At 37.5% G+C, this 20601-nt stretch overlaps 1 protein-coding gene across 4 annotated transcripts in view; it reads left to right on the forward strand.

The window, feature by feature from the left end:
• Positions 1–20601, forward strand: part of GRAMD2B (GRAM domain containing 2B) — a 42101-nt gene that overhangs the window by 18453 nt on the left and 3047 nt on the right. For 2 of the 4 annotated variants that reach the window (XM_059873915.1, XM_059873916.1), the window contains exons 2-14: positions 6542–6664; positions 8683–8764; positions 9084–9150; positions 10072–10175; positions 13343–13438; positions 14130–14201; positions 14319–14399; positions 15030–15141; positions 16769–16891; positions 17076–17163; positions 17662–17763; positions 19264–19357; positions 20015–20176. In XM_059873915.1, coding sequence (XP_059729898.1) covers positions 6542–6664; positions 8683–8764; positions 9084–9150; positions 10072–10175; positions 13343–13438; positions 14130–14201; positions 14319–14399; positions 15030–15141; positions 16769–16891; positions 17076–17163; positions 17662–17763; positions 19264–19357; positions 20015–20158 — 1288 coding nt within the window. In that variant the 3' untranslated portion in view covers positions 20159–20176. The remainder of the gene's footprint in view (positions 1–6541; positions 6665–8682; positions 8765–9083; positions 9151–10071; positions 10176–13342; positions 13439–14129; positions 14202–14318; positions 14400–15029; positions 15142–16768; positions 16892–17075; positions 17164–17661; positions 17764–19263; positions 19358–20014; positions 20177–20601) is intronic. The other 2 variants (XM_059873918.1, XM_059873917.1) reach the window with 1 other exon arrangement.

The following is a 20601-nucleotide window of genomic DNA, read 5'->3' on the forward strand; positions in this document are numbered from 1 at the left end:
AGGAATTTTTTTCTTTTCCCTTTCTCCTGCCACCTCTGAAAGCTAAAGATAAAAACCTGAGTTAAGACTGTACACTGCCTTTACAGTATGAATTGTGATTCTCTTTTTGTCTTGCTTTGGGTTAAAAGATTAGGTAGACTAGAATTAAGGAGATATGAAAACATTTTCTCCTAAAGGATGCAAGCAGATTGAAGAATGAGAAATAGATATGCTCCTATCCAAAGCAGAGGTAAATGAGTGTATTTTGCTTAATTTTCTTTTTTTTTATTCCCCCAGAAATGTGTCTGTCAAAAATTTCTGTTTTGTGCTAGTTTTGACTATGCCTATGTTGAGATAAATGGTTGTTGGTCATCTACTGAAACTCCTATGGAAGCTGCATGATGGGAATCTCATGGAGTTGAGCGAAGATACATATGAAAGGGCTTTTGCTTTTTGAAGTAGATATATGAAACGGAAACTCTTGAGAAGACAAGAGAGCTAAATGGCTTGTGTTCTTGTTCTAGTGTTAACTTAGTAAAATATCTTGTTATAGTGTCTCTGGTTTCAGAGCGCAGGGAATTCTTCTGTGGTTGTTTTTTTTTTTTTTTCTATGGAACTTGATAGCAGTCTGGTTTTGATTAGACAGGGAATACAGACAGTTAATAATAGATGGTATTTAGAGCAGAGAATTTACATACTTGCTAATGACGTCTGTGGTGTCACAGTGATCTTGCTGATGTCCAAGTGGTAAGGCAGTGTGAAACTTGATCTAGTTATTATGTGAAATGTCTATTCAGTTGAGGAGAAAAACCTGGCTTTCTCCTTCCTTAACACTGTTGGAGGGTTTTCTATTCAGTACTAACTCCAAAATTTCATTGACATTTTTAATAAACACATTGCAACACAAACATATGAAACTATTCACAGGAGAGTAATTGTTTTCTAAGAGATAGATGTGGTATAGAACACAGTAAGCATTTCTCCAATTAATTAGCTTGATATATAAAATTAGTTTCAGATTTTGAGGAAGTCCTGAACAATTGGTTTCCTTTCTCTTTTGGTGCCATCTGACATCAAGGTTCCAGCTGTGCCTACAGGTGTGCTTCTTCCTAGAAATGCCTAGAGATGCACATGGTGTATGTGCAAGCGTGCCCATTCATATGCGTGTTTTCCACAGTTAATGTGCAGCTGTGTAACTCCATTATGAGGTGTTTGACTCTGATCTCATGAGAAGACAATTAACCTGCTCCTTGAACAACCTGAGGAAGTTAAATCTCAGTCTGCTTCATACCTATTTATATTGGCAAACTGACCTTCTCTGTCATGCAGGGTTTCACATCTCCACACCATCATTAATGAATTGCTGCTCTCTGTATTTGGTATGAATACATCTGCTGGCTGTGGATTAACTGTGTATACAAAATATGTACAAAATCGTGCACTTCACAATCAGCTGCTTTCTTACCTTCAGATTTCAGCCTTAAGTACAATCTATGTACTAAGTATATGGAATTATTCAAATACCAAATGGATACATTATGTCAATCTAACATCTATTATAGCAGTTGTTAAACAGCTTTCACCCCCTTTGTGATTAGAGTAGTTGTAGCTCATTTTCTGCTTGTTTTGATAATTTGGGAGTCTTAGTGATAGTCAATGTTTGGTTGTCCATTTGCATGGTAAGAATGGAATGTGGTCTTTAAAGTGGATTGTCACAACATTTTGAGAAATTGTTTCTGGGATATGTGTTATCCCATATAAACAGTGCTGTGTGCCACATAACACAAGCATAGCTGTAGGGCTACAGGAGGCATTTTGCTTTTGAGTGACCAGACTGTACTGACAACACCTAAATCCTCAATTTGTGTACTGTTGATAATTTTTCCAGGATGGAGAGGACAGCAGGAGAGTTTACAGTGGAAAGGTATTTGCTTCAGTCGAGGTATGAAGTGATTGAACTGTGTACAGTATGAATGCAAGCTCATCAGGTAAAGCACTCCACAATCTGATTACACATGCAAAAAAGGTTTGTTCAGACCGGTGTAGCATAGAAAAAATAGCTAGTAGAATGATGGCCCATCTCTTCTGAAAGAAAACCTCAAGACTTTAGTCCTAGTTAAAGGTAGTTGGAGATGATTGCTTTGCTAGCACATGATAGGTCAAGGAAACTAAGTGCTTAGAAGGAGACCTGGTGATCTGCAGCGTGATGAACAATGTCCTTCCAAGCATTGGTACATTCCATCTTAGCCTCTTGTAGTCATCTCTGCTTGAAGCATGTTGCTGTTTATGTCTTTTGGATAATGCCTAGATAAATCTCTTCATCCTGCTCCATATTCTCTGCTTTTAAAAACCTGCCAAAGTCTGTCATCTTTATTTGGGATCCTTAAACATTTGGATTCTCTCCCTTTGACTTCAACTTTTTGTAAAAGTGACACAGTCTTTTACCTTCATAGAATCATGTAAGAGAGTAAGAATATCTTAAATAACACAATCTCTTAGCATTAGGACTGTTCACACTACTTTGATTCCTTTGTCAAATCCTGTCAGTCTGCCAACAGCTACCCAATTAATCAAACAGAACCAAAAGATACAGAATGCCATTGTATTTATGATGGATATTTTCTCATGGGTTGTACCAAGCCTGGTTGTGAACATTTGGGGTAAAATTATTACTATCTTGAGCTGATCATTTACAGTAACACAGCAATCTTATTGCTGTTGTAAAATTAATCCTTATAGTATAACACAACTGAAACTGGACCAACAGGGCTTCTAATGATGACCTAATATGTATGCTCCATCCCCAGAAGGAGTGTTGCGCTGAGTCACATTAAACCCTAGAGAAATATGCTTTGACTCCAGTTTTGCAAACAAATGAAGATATACCTAACATCTCTGATTATTCAACAGGTCTTTTCTCTTCCTACATAACTGATCTGCAATTTGTGGACTGGCAGACGGGTTTGTCGCAACTTCTTGTGGTTTCTGAAATTCTAGAGCAGTTATCAGGCAGATCCAGTAGCACGGGTGTCCTGAGGAAGTTTTTTAGAAGGATTCATGTGGTTGCGGGAATTGAAGACGGTAACCACCATATAGTTCTGGAATTTTGGTCTCTCTTGTATATGACTGAGAAGTGTTTGTGTCTGGTTCAGTACTGGGGTTGTCAAAGACTGCAGTTGTTCCTTGAGGTTCACTTTCCAAACTCAGGCTTATTACCACTTCTCCCTCTCATTGTTTTTCTTCAATGTTTCTTACTCAAACTATATTTGAAGGGAACAGAGGGAAAAGTGCTATTTTAGATTAATGTATTTAATCTTTTTTCTCTTGAAAAATTTCCATTAATGTGGTACAGTAATGTGATAACTTACACAGGGAGTCTGAATTTTTCAGGTCCTGGTGAAGGTTAATGCCAAACAAGAAAGTTCAGAGAATTTTATGCAATACAAGGAACTTGACATATGTCTGCAACAAAGTTTTGTTTTCCCAGAAACCGTTCAGATCAGAAGAGGTGAAGTTCCTCTAGCTTTTAAAATTTATTGATGAATAATGTATTTCTGAACTACATTAGAAAGGGACTTAGCCCACTGCCTTGTTTTATGTATTTCATAGCACTTTCCCTTAAGCACAACTAATGTTTATGTTAATTAGATTAGATGCAATGTATCATCCCGCTGTAAGTGCAGGACTTGGCTTTGACAATACTCCCTATGACAATTGTTCTTTATTTGAAAACTAGAGACAGCTTCTTTTCTTTTAGCTATTATTTTAATCGGCTTGATGGTAGTACCAAATATATGTGGTTTGGGTTTGGTTTTTTTCATTTCAATGGTCACAAAGTTCATTTGGTTTGCCCTGACATTTGCAAATCCAGGCTTTTTTTTTAATATATATCTTCTCCCGACAGTTGTCATGCGAATCACTACAATGATTTTAAGTGCTCTTAATCTAATTTGTTGTTGTTGCTGTTCCTGACTTTTGTGCTCTTTTTACAAAGCATTTATGAGTACTGACTCGCTCATGAGAATGTGAGGAATGCTTTAATTTACTTGTGATGAAGGGAAGAAAAGGGAAAGGGAAGGGGAAGGGAAGGTTCTTCTGATACTTAGAAAATACCTGCTGTGCGGAGCTGTAATTATCAGAAATATGAGGACAAATCCATCTGTAGTTTTTCATTATGTAAAGGGGGCATAAGGACATAGGGTGAAGGATAGACATGGTGAAACTGTATCAGCTAGTAGGAATACATCCTATTGCTAGTGTCAGTGTCATGTATTACATGGGTGAGTTTCCTCTCACCTGTGCTGCTGATCTCAGGAGGCATACTGGAGAGGTGAGCAGGCTGGCAGAAGTTAGCTCAGCATTCCCACACACAGCTATCAGGATTAGCATATTGGGATGCCTGAGCTCTCTGTCACCTGAAAGCAGCTGGATGGAATGGGTTCAGAGGCTAGAGATTCAGAAGTAGTAGAAGTCAGTAGAGAAGACAGAAAGAATGAGTGAGGGAATTGGAGTTTGAATTGTAAGTAAAAAAAGCAGCAGCAAAGCATCTAACCATGCTGACAGATGTAAATGAGCCTGTGTTATAGGTTTTTTTTAAGGATACTTGTACTATAGAGGCATGAGACAGGCCTCCTTGATCAGTTGGTAGCATTCCATGTGAGAATAGAAGGCTGACCCAAGGCAGTGATGGACACCAGTCAGGCTTCAGGCTCAAGCAAATAATCTTAAAAACAATGCTGTGATACCTAGATCTGTTCATTTGGGAGTTTCCATGCTAAACTGCTTTTTTTGAACCTGGCAATTTTGCCTCGCCCTGTTCCTTATCCCACTCATTTCTGGTATTCTCTGGCCATTCTTGGAGTCCAAAGCTTTGGGTAATAGAAATATAGCAAGACTGTGAATAAGAGGTTTTCAGGATTTACAGACTTTTGGAATGCAAACTCCTCAATGATTGCAGGGAGCACTTTGAGTAGGTAGTCTGTTTGTATGTTTGTTTAAAATCTCAAACAGCATAAAGCTACTTATTTGGGTTTTTCAGGCAGATTGGGTTCCACTTGGATCTCATTAATTGCCTATTTCATTGTCATTTATGTCAACTGAAAATAAAAGCTTATGATGTGTGGTCAATGCGGAGGTGATCCAAGAGTGAAGTTATGGGGAAATAATACGGTTTTTTTCCTCATTGGATTTGTGTATAATTGAAAAGATTGAAAGTCACAGTAATAGTGTGTGACTTAGGGAGTAGGAATTCAGTGCCTCTGTGATGGGGAGTGCTAAGGGTGCTGAGGAAGGCTTAGATATGGAAATAACTGCTCTGTGTGAATATAAGATGTCTTGAGAATCCTGGCATTTGTCCTGTGACATAAGTTCTAGTTTAGCTGTGAGGTAGGATAACACCTCATTAGGTGAGGCATATCTTCTGATCTTACTCATCAAAGTGTAATAAAAGCAAAAGATCTTTTTGTGCCCTTCCTTAAAGAAGATTAAATTAGTTTGAAAACCTCTGTTAACAAAATTTTTGCCTTAGTAAGGAAAACGCTCTTCATATAAAGACAGTGTCACATGATGCCTGTAGTCTTGCTGTAAAATAGCATAAATTAAATATTCTAATGGAAAGCTTCTGTGAATGGAGTCATTGAGGCCAGGCTCTAATTTAGTGGGCGACATGGTTTGGCTTTCCTCTTTAATCCTAAGAGCATCCTATAGTATTTGTAAAGCTTCAGGTTTCTTCAGGCAGGTGTGTGTATATATTTGTCATGTCATTTTAAAATATCATCATTCTTCACATCCTGTTATTAATAATAGCTCTTTTTCTCCAAGTTTTCTGGGTTTTCATTTTGTTGGAAAGTTATGGAAAGGGAAGCCAGGGGAGGCTCTAATGGTACATTGCTTAGCCTTCAGACTCTGGGTCCACAACACACATTTCTGAAGCAGTGTCACATGCTGTGAAAAGACAATGCACTGTGGTGGCAGTGCTGCTTTTTAAAATAAAAACTTTTTGTACTTTGAGAGAAACGTTTATTGTGAAGATACTACATGTGGACTCACACAGAAGATGGGAAGCAAGAGGCAAAATAGGACCCATCTTCCTTCCTCTTGCAATATTGAGCCAGAAATAATCTGCTAAGCACCAAGTGCTGTCATGCAAGATGTTTTTCTCATGGCCTGCCAATCAGATTCATTTCCATTAGTCATCTGAGTCTGAGTACTGAACATGGAATGCATTTTTCCTAAACGAGATGTTCTCTTCAGAACGGAAGCTAGAGCTACAAATTTTATGAGTGCTGAAATATCCATGGCAGTCTTTCAATTTTCTGCTTTACATTGCTGAAATTCCAGTACTGGAGCTCAGATGTATAGTACTGTTGAGTCAGCAGACAAAGATTTTTTTTTTTAGGATCTCAGAAGAAATGTCAGTTACAATTTTGTTCTTTAATACATGCTGTATTGTCAACATGTTGCAGTGCCATTCGACATTACTGTGAATCCTGTAATACACACTTCTATTTCTTCGGTTCTTTTTTTGTTTGGTTATTTTTTTATTTATTTTTTCCCCCTACAGTTCAGATGGAGAAAATGGAACTGATGAAAAAAGAAAGGCTGGAAAATCACCCACTGTGTTGCTTCAGACCCCTACCAGTGAAATGGAGTATTTTGATGACCGGAAAAAGGTTGATCTTGATAGGTAATGTCAGAAATACTGTCAATTTTCTTCTAGTAAGATAATTAGAATGACTGCAACCCACTCCAGAAGCTAGACTGAGTAGCAATATTTATCAGATATCCTAGGGTTAGCTTGCCCACTATGCAAGTGGATTGGACTCCAGGCACTTTCCTTGGTTGCTGTGTTACCCATTGCAAGCAGGCACAATAGAATTTAGACTCTGAGCTGGCTTAGTTCCCCTGTTCTAGGAGAAAATATATTGCACTGTTTGGTGCCACTGCTGGTTGCATTCCTTTCATAATCAATTTGACAGGCAGTCAAACAGAGCTGCAGTTTTAGTCCTGGCCTGTTTCCAGAACACTTTCATGCTGGAGTATTGATTTTCCATGGTAAAACTATGACATAAGTTTTAATTTTGGACTCTGTGCCATATATTGCAGCATATTTTTCTAATGTCCACACAAAGATACTCATTCTTCTGTTGCTGGAGATCTGAAATGCATTTTAAGTGCTTCTAAAGCTAAAATCCCACATGGATGGCCTGAACTTTTGCATCCCTTTCACTTTGTCAGCTGAACAGTCAGTGCAAAAGTCAGTGGTCAGCCTGACACTGTTGTTTTGGTCACAAGGCAAATATTTTAAAAAACATAATTTAATTTCATTAAGCATCTTTGAGGAAAAGGTACTTGAAGGAATATGTTTTCAGTTTTTTTCCCCCAAAACATTGCAGTCTTACCTGTCATATGCTGTAATTGACTACTTTTGGTGAAGGCTAAATAAAAGATTTTTGTCAGGCTTGCAATTTGTTTCAGTTTGACCTGTACTTTACATAAGCACACAAATACATGTACTCACATATTTTAGAGTTTTCTTCTGTGAGGGACTGCCTGAGATATGCAGCTGTTTTCTCTGCTAAGTCGGTGTCTAAGTCAGATTGCTATAAAATCTCTTTCCTGCTGTGTCTCCATAACACTTAGGGTTTTTCTTCCTCTCACTCATATGGTGCAGTAATGGAAACTTCTGTAGCACCTTTATTTCCCTGCTGTATCTTTAGCACAACATATTTTTCAGTTCATTCAGTATGAGTTATGTGATGTGTTTTTTTCTTCTGCTGTTCAGTTTGCATCTGAAGGCCTCTGAAAAAGAGCTACCTGATTTTTATAGTATGTTAATATGCATTTATTCTGTGCCACATAGATCTCAGAGAGAGTGCACCCTTCTTTCTGATTTATGAAACAGTTGTCCCACTTCTCTGTTTCTTTTTCTGAAGAATCCATGCCATTAATTCCTCCTGTATAAAACAGCTGATTTTTTGAAAACTGATTTTTTCCCAGCCATCCGCAGATAATTTGATCAGTACTTGGTTTCTTTTTTTTTTTTAAGCTGTTTGAGGTTTTGAGGCTTTGTCTGGATTCCCAGTATAAATGGCTGGAGCTGCACAAGTGTAGCTACCTATACAACTAGTATAGGTAGCTATACTTGTATACCATTTCATTTCCTGTAGGGTTGCCAGTTGTCTTAATGATTTCATTACACTACACTACACAGTTCATAGCCATCCTCTGACTTGTGCACCTATTCTTCTTTGTTGCACTTTTCAAATGACCTTGCAGCTTCTGTTACAAGTCATAGCTTTCTGTACACTGCCTTCCACTTCAACTACTAGGCTTTATATAATTTTATCTTGAATTAGTAAGGAATGTGCTTGCTTAGTATTGGTATTTCACATGTTGCCCAGAAACGATGGTGAAGCTAAGCAATGTGATAATTCATGAAGCTGGAAAAATATTTTTAACTTTTTGTATTTCCTTACCAACTAGTCAGTTATTTAGAAAAGCTCTTCTAAATTAAAAAGCGACCTTCATCAGACTGTCATAGTCAGCAGTTCAAGAAAAGATACACTCCTCTTTATCTCTGCATAATCCTTAATGATTTAGATAAGTTATCTAAAGGATTATTATGTTCCAAGGAAAAGCACATCCTGTTGGTAACTTACCAAGACCAATGCCAGGTTTACATCAAATGCTTTAAATCTTCAGGACCAAGAGCAGCACAGATAGTCCAGTCCTGACAATCAAGAGTGACTCCAAGATTGAAAGGAAAAAACGTGCCTCAAATCAGGTAAGGCAGAGACTCTACTTGTTTACTTACATAGAGTAAAAGTAAACAGGCACATAACTACCATGACAGGGCTTTTGTTCAGCAGTACTGTAGTTCATGGTTGTATAAGGACACAGGTTCCTTTGTCATCAGTGTGTTAGAGTCGGGGTAAGGCACAATATAGAATTAATAGCCACATAGAAAAAAATGAGGAGTTCTTGTAAAACAAGTGGGCAGAATGGGAAGGTGTGTGGAGGACAGGAATTGGAGCAGGTCACTTGGTTCTCAGACTGTCTAATAAAGCGTGTGTGGTTTTGTTGTCGGGCTTTTTGTTTTTTAGCTGAAGGCAAACGCACACTTTCATAAGCTGTTTCTAGATGTTCCCATTGATGAGCCACTGAAACAAAGTAAGTATTAATCCCTGTATTGTTGTTGGCTGTGGATCCTAGATAATGTTGTTACCCAAAAAATGTGGTGATGTACAAGAGGAGCTACCTAAATTTTAAAAACTTTTAACAACAGTTACTTAGAGCTACAGGGCCTTGATCCACGTGCAATGGGCATTTTGCTGTAATCTTGGAAAACTTAAATCTCTACATGTTTGGTATATTTGGAAATTGCAGCCCACTTTGCCATTCCTGGAGAGTAGCCTAATCTAATGCAGAATTTTTTGGTACTGAATATTTCTTAATAAAGGCATTACTTGAGACAGCATTGATCAAGTGATTAGCTTGAGTTTATGCTGTTGATGATATTTTAATGTTGTAATACTTATAAGAAGGGAATTGTACATAGACATGTATAGCAAATGTTTCTTGGAAGGAATGCAGGGAAGGTGGTTCATGAGCAAGAAATGGTTTCTCAATGTCTGTGAAGTAAAAGCAGTATTACTTTTCATGTGTTGTATCTCTATTAGACATCTATTTTAGACAACGGCTGTAGAGCTGGAAGTTTAAAGATAAAACCTTTCATTAAATTCTTCACATTTAACTAATGCAGTTACCTAGAAGTTAGTAAAAAGTTTATAGGAAGCTACATCACATTCTCTCAGAAAAGATTTTTGACCTTTGGAGGCTAGCTGCATGTTGTAATTCATTTTATTCATTTCAGTTGTTGTCCTTCAAATACTTTGAGTCTAAACTTAGGCCTGTGAGATTTTCTGAGCTTGTCAGTATTAGTTAAATTTACTGAAAATTTTGAGGTTTGACAATGTTAATCAAAAGGTATAAACCTAAACATATCATAGCTTTGTAAAAAAAACAGAAGCCAAATTGGCTTGGCTTGGGTTGTGATTACATTCAAGATTATAGAATTTCTATTTGTTTCAGGCTTTACCTGTGCTCTGCAGAAAGAAATTCTGTACCAAGGAAAATTATTCCTTTCTGAAAACTGGATTTGCTTCCATTCCAAGGTTTTTGGTAAAGACACTAAGGTTAGTAAAATGTTTTTATATAGAGTAGTAATACTATTCTTAACAATTTTTTTCATCACCAGAAGTTCAAATTATTGTGCAAGACTGGAATAGTAATACTTTCAAGTTTTATTGAATACAGTAATTTTTAGTGATGTTTGAAATACAGTCTAGAACTGAACACTATTATTAGAAATTGAATCTTTTGTTTAAGGACTTCATGTCTGAAAGAAACAGATGAAAGGAAACGATCTGACCAGCAGCAGTGAGGGCATTGTCAAAACCATGTAACACAAATTGCAAAAATGTTTCTCATGGGTTGAGTACATAAAAGAGGAAGAGGAGGAGCTGGAGGAAGGAAGACTGAAAAATATTAAGGGCTTCAAGGCTATAGTTGGGGCACTGGAGAGAAGGATCAAGCATATTAAGGCATTTAGAAAGGAAGAACTAAAACTGGCTTCTGACTTCAGTAGCAAAGCTCTCTGAAGGATTCTACTAGCAGTCATGTTTTGCATAAACAAAAAGCAGGATAAAAGAAAAACAAGTTGGCAGGGTTTTTATTTGTGAGCCCAGTGTGCAGATCAGAACTGAGATGTGAACTGTTGGGAAGATCATAAATTAGTCTTTCTTGGTGATCCACCTAAAGCTTAGTACCCCTGAGGTGAATGATATGCATACAATAAAAACAAAGACTTGGATCTGTTGATTTGGAGCTTTTGGAGTGCACTTTGTTTACATAAACTGCTTTGGTTTTGACCACTTCTGGGAAAACAGATCAAAATGCTTCACTGATTTCTTTGGCTTCTTCTTTCAGGTGTATTTTTGAACAAAGCTTCTGGTTAGATCCAGTGATCTAGGAGTTGATATGGGGTTGAGATTATCTCATTTTTCTGGGGTCAACTGTTCTGATGATGTACCATCAGTTGTTGAAGGGCTTTTTATAAAGTGTAATAAGTTTAAAGATTGTTTAATATTATTGATAGCTCATTGTCCATAGTGACCTTATGGGTTACTGTGTTCCACCACTTGGCCCAGGACTATTGTTGATTTCTAGTTAATGGATTCTGCTAGTCACAGACAGTACGTTAATGTGGATGGTGTGTATGTTGGTGAAAGCTGTATGAAACAAAGTAAAAAGCAGGTTGACTACTGTCATTCGATATTAGTAACAGCTATCTTTGCAATTTATTAAAATTTAAGCTGCTGTACTAACAATCTGTGGTTCACCATGAAGAATTGCAACTTCTTCAAACTATGGAACAGCTTTTGAATGTCAACTAAGCTAAATGTATACAAGAATATGGTAGAACTTTACTGAGTAGAAAAACTGATGCAGAATGATGATGATGATGTAATACTAGGAAATTATTTATCAACAAGGTTTTAAATTCAGGAACATATACATACTTATGTATATGCTGAAAAGTGAAAACATTTTACAAGATAGGGTAGAATAAACACTGGAAATGTAATTATAGCAATATTGCAAATTATTCAGTTCTGGGTCTTATTTTCAGAAAACATCGTGGGGAAAATTAAAATTGAAGGAGATAGTCATCATATATTTACAGCTCCATTCTGCTTTTAGGAATACCATCCAGAAAAAAAGCTTGAAAATCAGGGATACAGTGAAAAATGATGTCAAGGGAAAGGAAGGAGGAAATCAAGCTGGACAGGAAGGGGAACATTCTTAGCAGTCAGATACACCGACAAAGTTTTCCAGACGCAAACCTTCTATTGCTTAAAACTTGTGAAACTATATAAGCTTAGGGATAAAGTGTTTTCTTGTGAGAAACATCAGATCTACACATTCCAGTTAATTTTTGATAAGAGTTCTACCTGTAGGATTTTTTTTTTTTTTTACTCAAAGCTTTCATGCAAGGAACAGCTATGCAGTTCAGGAGTTTTGAATATGCAGTGTGTATATTCAAAAGTAAAAGATTGTTTCTGTAGGATTGAATAGGCATTGAACAACTTTTTTTCCAGGTAGCACTCATTTGGCTATATATGTTGGCCTTGAGCATTTCTTGTATTTAGACATTGTTTTACTCTTGGAAATTACTTTCTGTGTTGCCTGCAGGTAAACCTTTTATTCTGAAATAATTATTGTTCCAGATAAAAGTATTTGTGATCAGTGATTCCACCCTAATGTGGGAACAATGCAGTAAGCAAGTGCTGAATGGATGCATTAGTTTTGATTACAGTAATGTTATCCATCTAAACTACACAAAGTAGAATACTGTTTACATCTCTGATATAAAGGTCTTTAAGGTGAATTGTGAACTGAACCAACTAAAACAAATTATGGACACTTTTAACCTTGCTTCCATATATCTCAGGTTGGTCTGAGAGCCTGTGTCAAAGATGTTTTTAACAGGATCTCTTTCTTAATCATGGATGTTATTATCCAGGATTATTATATTATATACATATCCAGGATTATTATATTTGCCTAACTCATTAAATCTCTAGGCTTTTCAACTCACTGTCTCCAACCAGGTTTTTTTACCATTGTAAATTGGAATTTACAGGAAGAACCCATGCAGAATATCTGAAGCTAAATAGTCTGAAACTTAGCAGATGTTATGCTAATGGTGTTGGATGTAAACATAAAGGAGGAAGAAAAATCAAGAACTTTTCAATGTAAATGTAGACTGCCTCCTTGGCACACACAGGAATCAGTTGAAGTCAGCAGGTGTGTCAGTACTGGGTCTTTCAACCTTGCTGAAGGATGAGCTGTTTACTCACCTGCTTGTTGCAGATCTGTAAGTGGTGAGAAGACTTTTATGCGCATTACTCAACAGGCTTTTCTTGTCTGATATGTTCTGAAATATTTGGTTTCTAAACAAAGAAGCATAGCTTTCAGATTGGTTCATTTTGCTGATCTGCAGTGCACTAAGCCCATAGTCTTGTGAGAGCCGGAACGGATCAGGAAAGGAAGACACAAACAACCTGTATTAGCATTTTATAAAAACAGAAGTAAAAGTAGTTAGGTATGGTTTCAGATTATTTCTGTTTCTTATTTTACATGAAATAATAGTAATCAGAAGGGCAGTGGAGACATCCTTAAATGGTGAGTGTTAAAGGTCTGACTTATCCCAGTAGCTGGGCTGGCTCCTCAGGAGAGAGTGTGGTGCAGATTTGTATGCGAATATTGAGATTCCAATGCTACATTGATCTTGTTTCAGATTAGTATACCTGTGCTGTCAGTGACACTTCTGAAGAAAACCAAAACTGCCCTTCTGGTGCCAAATGCTCTGATCATAGCGACAGTGACAGATAGGGTAAGTACTAGTTAGAGGACAAGGTATTCCAGTGAGAAAATAAAGAACAGAATCTATGTTTGCCATATGGTCTCTGTAATCGTTCATTCCCTGTTTTCCAAGAATTCATAGCACCAGAGGAACTGAAAAAGGTGAGTCAGGAGGTGCTTGCACAGAGGGTTACCTTCTTTGTTAGCAGCTCTGTCAGTGTTCTTCCATTTACTTGTATCTCTTACCTAACTAGTCATACCTTAGACACACAAAAATCTTTTGCTTACAGTGATATTCAGGAATTGTAATTGCATCAATCACTACAAAATGTGATTATCCTATGAGCAGCTTCAGAAACAACGCATTTTCATTGCACAAATATTCTGTGGGTGCCGGAGACAGTACATAAAAGCAAGTTTGGGGTTTTGTTTGTTTGGAGTTTTTTTAAGGGGTAGGTAAAACATAGCATGAAAAGTGTTTTTAAAAGAAAGAACAGATCTTGATTATGCTCTTGTTCCTGCAGCAGAATATGGTAACTTTTATCTGCCTGTTCTGTGTTCATGTGATAAACATCAGGTCGTAAGCTTAGAAGGACCACAGCTTTTTGCTGCCATACTAAGGTTCTTGAAAATTGTTACTTGATTAGCAATAAATCTAGTTTTATTTAGATAAGAGAGACTGTATGTCTTTTGCAAACAGTTATGGAACTCTTATTTTGCAGTACATGTTTGTCTCACTACTCTCCAGAGATACCACCTACAAGCTATTAAAATCTATCTGTACACATCTTGACGTAAGTACTAGTGGCAGTGAAGATGGTATGTGGCTTTGTGTTCATTATTACTGCTGTCTTTCTGTGAAGTGGTACTTTCTGCTTGTGTTCCTTGTTGACAGTGCTGTTTTTTTTCAGGATACAAGCGTGGGCAACAGTCCAAATCCCTCTTCTGCAGAAAACAGCTTCAGGGCTGATCGCCCTAGAACCCTGCCCCTGGTAAATGGCTTAGAAGTTTATTCTTTTGTTGCGTGGCATCTTTCATTGCAAGTACTGTTTATAATGCCTGAAGAAAGGAAACTGGAGAAAATCATGATATCTGTTTCTAAAATTTCCATGAGTCTTTAACACTGAAAAGCAGTTGGAATAATTAGTATAATTGTATGTGTCATGCAGTTTGTATACATGCGTACGCTTTGGATTTATTCAAGGTCTGTGTGTTCTTCATATCTCTGTCTAGCACTCAGATTTCAGTGTACTGACGTAAAGTCTACCATGGACAGTTTTTGCAGTGTTTCTAGTAGCAAACTTTCCTCTGTAAAACAGTTCAGTCATCTGAAAGAGCTGTGAAGCTGCATGTGATGACCGGTCTAAGTGTATGGACTTGTCCTGAACTTCACAACTTGTCTAACTTAACAGTCCTTCTTGTGGACAAGGCAGGAGATGAAGCTTGAATTCTGATGATCTTATGGAGCTTTTTTTTAGTTTGATCTCCTCATGTTGCTATCAGAGATTGTTCCTGGTTTAACAGTTCTAGAGCTTTGATCTTTGGTTCAGATTCTAGAGGAAATTAGATTGTTTTGATTTAGAACAGGGCTGAGCCTTTTTGTGATTCATTCTCCCCATCAGGATTTCAATGAAGATTATTCTGATCTGGATGGAATAGTGCAGCAGCGAAGACAAGAGATGGAAGAGTCCAGCAGCACAGGCTCACAGACACCAGAGCTGGAGTGCTTCCAAGGTGAGTGGGATCATGGAGCTCCAAGAGAAGGAGAATGGACTAGCTCTCAGTTTTGCTTCTGTATCCCCTTCTGATGTGGAATCCAGATTCGCCACAGTCCTTGAGAATTATGTGGATTTTGAGATCTTCCTCAAGGCCCCAGAATCTACATTTCTGTTACTATGGCCCTCTGCAATCCAGGCTCAGGCAATGACTTTGTCATCAGCAGATCTAAATTGTCGCTGCTGGTTCCAGTTGCTTAGCCATGTGAACAGAGATAGAATGGAGGAGCTGTTCATGCTTTAAAACATGAAGGAAAAACAAACAATCAAAACTCATTCTAAAGTAGTTCAAGTCACAGTGCAACTTCTGATCTATGCAAATAATACTTTGTACCATGGTGACTTTTGGTCATCAGGGTTATTTTTGTCATGTTTTTTGTGGGGTTTTTTAAACATTCGTTTTATTCTTTGCAGCTATTAAGATATTTGAAGATACCATCCAAAGTTGTTCTTTCTTTACCACACTCTTTGTAATCTTGTCTCAAGTTCTTCACCTAACTAGCAGCTCTTCTGATTGAAATTCACTTCATAACTCGTACTTCAAAACTTCATGAGTACAGCAATACTTGTTTTGTGTAGCTCATGCTGAATGTTCTTACGAAAACCTAGAGTATTCTCTTGTACAATTAATGTATATTAAAATATTAATGTGTTGTTATGCTGTCAGTACTCTGGATTCCATCTTGACTGTAATTTTTGTAAGAAACTGCTGAAAGATACTGTCATTTTTTATAGCAATTCTCTGTTGCATTATTTTTTATTAACTCTCCTTTTTGCTCTGTGTCTTTTGTTCATCCGAACGATTTGGAGTTATTTGCTTTCATTGGTATTTTACATTTGCTGTGCGTCTGACTTTAATTGTGTAGTGCTGTTGATTAACTTGTGGCGTCATCACAGGCCACAGAAGTGCTTTTAAATAATGTTTTAACTTGCTGTCTTACTTCCTGATGGCTAGTAACTGCTTCAAACCATTTCTTTTTCCACAAATGAAAGCCAATATCCAGGCAAAGAGCCATCCTTGGAAAGGAGTTGAAAGCGGGGGTGAAAGGTAGCACGTCTGTCACTCGTGGTTGTTTTTTGTGCGTCATTACAGCAAGTCCAGGGTAAACAGGCAGAGCGTAAAACTAAGTGTGATTAGATTTTTCTGTTCCATTTCTTTCAAGATACCACTGGCATTTTTAAACAGGAGGGAGTTTTAATGTCCTTTTTAAAGTAACAATGCACTCTCCCTATTTGAGGTTGCAGTTAAAGTAATTTGGAATCATTAGTAAATTCAGGCCTTTTGAGACTATAATCTTCTGCCTGGAAATTCAGTAGTAGCTTTGAAGATTTTTATGGGTTGCTATCTTTTAAAAGATCTGGAATATAAATGCAACATATATAATCTTCTTGCAATCCAAGTGCTTCTTTTTATTTTGTGTTGATGTGAAATTAGTATGTAAACTGTTTCAAGGATACTAAACTAACTTCTGCTTTTTACCCAAAAGTACAGAAATGCACCTTTTAAAATTCTCCTCTTCCTCTCTTTCTTGACCAAAATTAACTATCGACAATATCACCTCTATTAAAATTCTTTCTTTTGACAGATTATCACGTTGTTGAAACAGAGACTCATTTGAAAGTTTCCAAGCCCGAGGCCAAGTCTGTTCGTTCAGATGCACATAGTAAACGTGGGCCTGATGGAAAAGCCCGAAACAGTCCTCGAAATGGTAAGAAATCAAGGTCTGCAGCTGGAATAACTTGACATAAGTTTGCATAAGTACATCGGTTCACATTATACGGAAGATGTCATTCTTGTTTCTCCCTCTACATTATCTGTTGCATTCTTCAAAACACTGTTTATATTCTGTGGTCTGCTCAGCTCAAAGTAAGACTTGGTTCCTTCACTTGCAGGACATTCTGAAGCCTTCAGGTTCCTGCACAAAGTGAAGTCCCAGAAGCTCTTATCTCTGAACCATGTACTCGTATTTTATGCAATTCTGTAAGTTAGCAATAACAAGATTGTCAAAAACTAGGATTTTCTTATGTTTACATGATTGATATAATGTAAGCGTGATTGAAGTAATCTAAGCTTTACTTGAGGAAAGGAAATTATTGGAAATTGTGGCCTTTACACTTCCCAGAAATGTGTATATGCATACATGCATATATATATGTATGTACATATATCTATATAAGCCTGCTGCGACAGGCTTTTTCTTAAGTGGCCATTTACTTTTAAAAGCAAAGGGTCTTTTGATTCAGAAAATGTTAAAAGTGTTTAAGTACTTGCAGAAGTTCCTTTTGCATGTCACTTAGCAAACACATACTCAGGTTTGAGATTTTCATAACTGTCTAAATGCCATTGATGCTATTCCTGAAATGTTTCCAAGAACAATACCTTTATTTTTGAACATGTGCAAGTAACAATTTAAATGGCTTTTAACAACGAACTGCTAAAGTTTCCTTAACTGATATACTTTATTTTTCTCTCTTACAGTGTTTGTGTTTTAATACTTTCTACCTTCTACATGAGATATAAAATCAGTGTCCTGGAGGAACGCCTTATGTCCATGACAGCCTTTGATTCACATATTAAGGAGTAAGATAAACTCTGGAAAAGTATTGGGGATTTTAAATCTTTTTCCAGAGCAATGATTCCATGAAGAAGGTGTAACTTCTGTTGTCAGTCTTAGTGTAATTTGATTAGTATGTTAGAAACATGCTCTTTGAGCTAATATATCTGTCTTGCTTATGCAAGGCTTTGTGTTGTCTATTTAGAAACTGATATGCTGTCTTTCTGAAATAAAAACCCCACACCACAAAACCAAACTGAAGCAAAATCCAAACACACCAAGGGACAGGTGTCTGTGTATTTGAAGAGGAACTAGGGAAAGGGACCATAGTTATAGAAGTAATTCCTTTCTGTAGCTGGAGTCTTGGCTGTCATCTGCTCCTGCAGTTAGTTTTTGTGGAGTTGTTTGTTTTTTTTTTTTGTCTCCATGTTGCATAGATGGAAAATATGCAAACATTAAATGGAGAGGCAGTGCAGAGGTATGTGGGTTTTTTCCACAGTAGTTTGCCTCTATAAGTTGTATTGGCTCCCTCCTCTTGTCTTAGGAAGTTAAACTGGATACTGCTGAGAATACTAATCAGTTCATTGAGCATTAGATTTTGCATTAACTCTTCTCCCCTTCTTGTAACAGACTTTTTTCCCTGAGCTGCTCTGAAAAATATGGCTTTGAAAGTCATTTATAAACTCAGCAAAACCTGCAGCCACATGTAACATGGGTGGAAATGATGACAGCTGGAGAAGCACCACGTGAAAAAGAGAAGGGAAAAATAAAATTCAAGACAGAGCTGACTCAGGCGTGGTGGAACTGTTTGCAAAGTGGTTCAAATTTAGCAAGCCCTTGCATAAGCGTGCCTTTAAATTCAGCTTTTTTTGATTACCCATCCATGACAAAACAGGTCACTCTGACATTGCACTTGTGGTCATATCAAACAATGACTGTGCTGTTTATGATCCAACTGGTCTCAGCTGTCATTTGTGGAAAGCAGTAGGACTTGTATGCATATGTCAGAAGACAGAGCCAGGTTCTTCATAATAAAAGGGATAGGAAGGAAATGGTGCTCTATCTATGCAGCCTTACATTTATGTTTTACCATTTTATAATGCAAGAAGTGGGGTAAACCTGTCCCACATAGTAAGCAATGTCAGAAGCCTTTTTTCTCACTTCTGGCATATTTTTATTAGCAGGATACTCTGTCCCTCTTCAAAAACACTAACACAAGAAAGTCTCCTGATTCTGTTGCTCTGATCCTAAACAGTACAAGATGCAGGAAGGAAGATCTAAGGTGCACTTCTGCAGTGTCAAGGGCTTGGGCTTTCCGATTTCCTCCAAGTCGCAGGATGTGGAATTTACAGAACTTTTCAGGGGAAATAGCTCTAAAGTGTTCTATCCAAACTTCTGGAGAATGAGATTTCTGTAAACTAGTACAGTTTCCAATTCTGGCACTGTTGCCATCTACATGTGTATCCAGTTTTGTTTTCCTTATTTTTTGAGTCTGTCACACTTAACTTTTTCATTCTATTTGACAGGCATCAAGTGCACCAAGATTTGGGATCTCACCTGCAAATTAATGCTGATGCCCTTTGTGATGAGTTAACTGCTAATCTTAGAAAATTGGAAAAGGTAACATCATATGATGTAATGCAAATGCTGATAGACCAGTCAGGTTCTTGATGTGTTTGTATGATCTTTTGTCTTGAAAAATGTTGAATTATACCCAGATTTGATACCAAAAGAGGGCATGTTTTTCTAGACAAAGGACTAGTTTTTGGACTATAAATTAACCCTAGTATAAACATTGGTATGTGTAAAAGCTTTGCCTTGAGCTGAAGCTTATAACCAGGCCAAGTGTCCCTGAGGCAGACACTTCAGGGGTGATTATTGCATTATGTAGTGATCTCAACTTTGTTTTTCTTTTTTTTTTTAGTCCATCAGGGCTAAGGATTTTAAACTCAACCTTTATTGGTATTTGATTAATTTTTCTGTTTGGGGCTTTTGTTGGAGTTTTGGGTTTTTAATAAAGAAGAATGGTGCTTGCTTACATATGTAGTCAGCTTCTTAACACAGAGTGGCTGAGATGTGCTTGTTTCACTTCAGTAACACAAATGCTGCTGCACCTGTTATGCAATTCCCTGTACCTGACCCTTGCTTTTTACCATTCTCTAATTGGAAAGCTAAACATATTTGGTGATTTAAATTGCAAGCCTATGCAAAACAAGTGGGTGTGCAGACCTTATTTCCTTATTTGGTGTTTTTCCCCTTTCTAAAACACTTTACCAGAGACTCCACTGCTCTCTTGGCTGTGCCCTGTGCTGGGTCTGCTGGATGCTGTTGGAATGGCTGTGTCCAGCACAGGGCAGCCCCTGGCCCTGGCACACTGCTGCTGCCCCTGCAGACCTTGCCCCACCTGCCCCCAAACCTTGACAAAAGCACCCAGTACAGGTGGGTGAAAAGCTGTGTGTTGGGTACACATACACAGGCTGAGCATGACAAAAGCACTAGTGGAACAAAACCAAAAGTTACTTGAATTCCTTTGTGCTTAAGTCACATGGGATATTTTTGCCTCTGTTTCTAAGACTGAGTCTGTGCCAAGGTCTTTCAAAACCTTTTTATTCCCCAAACCAAATTTCTCAAATAGCATGAAGCTAAGAACATATAACAACACTGTTTACATGTGTGGCATAGGTTTTAGAAATACTGCCAAAAAGGGGTTTCTTCCCCCACATCATCTCCCTCTTGGCTATAGAAATCTAGAGTAATGCTGGCTTAACACCTCTGTATTTTCTGGATAATAACAGTGTGAATACAAGGGGAAAATGCTTGCCAGATACAGTCTTCAGCCAAATTAGGTCATTTAGGAGGTTACT

Source organism: Haemorhous mexicanus, chromosome Z (assembly GCF_027477595.1).
Source record: "Haemorhous mexicanus isolate bHaeMex1 chromosome Z, bHaeMex1.pri, whole genome shotgun sequence".
Classification (NCBI taxonomy): Eukaryota; Metazoa; Chordata; class Aves; order Passeriformes; family Fringillidae; genus Haemorhous; species Haemorhous mexicanus.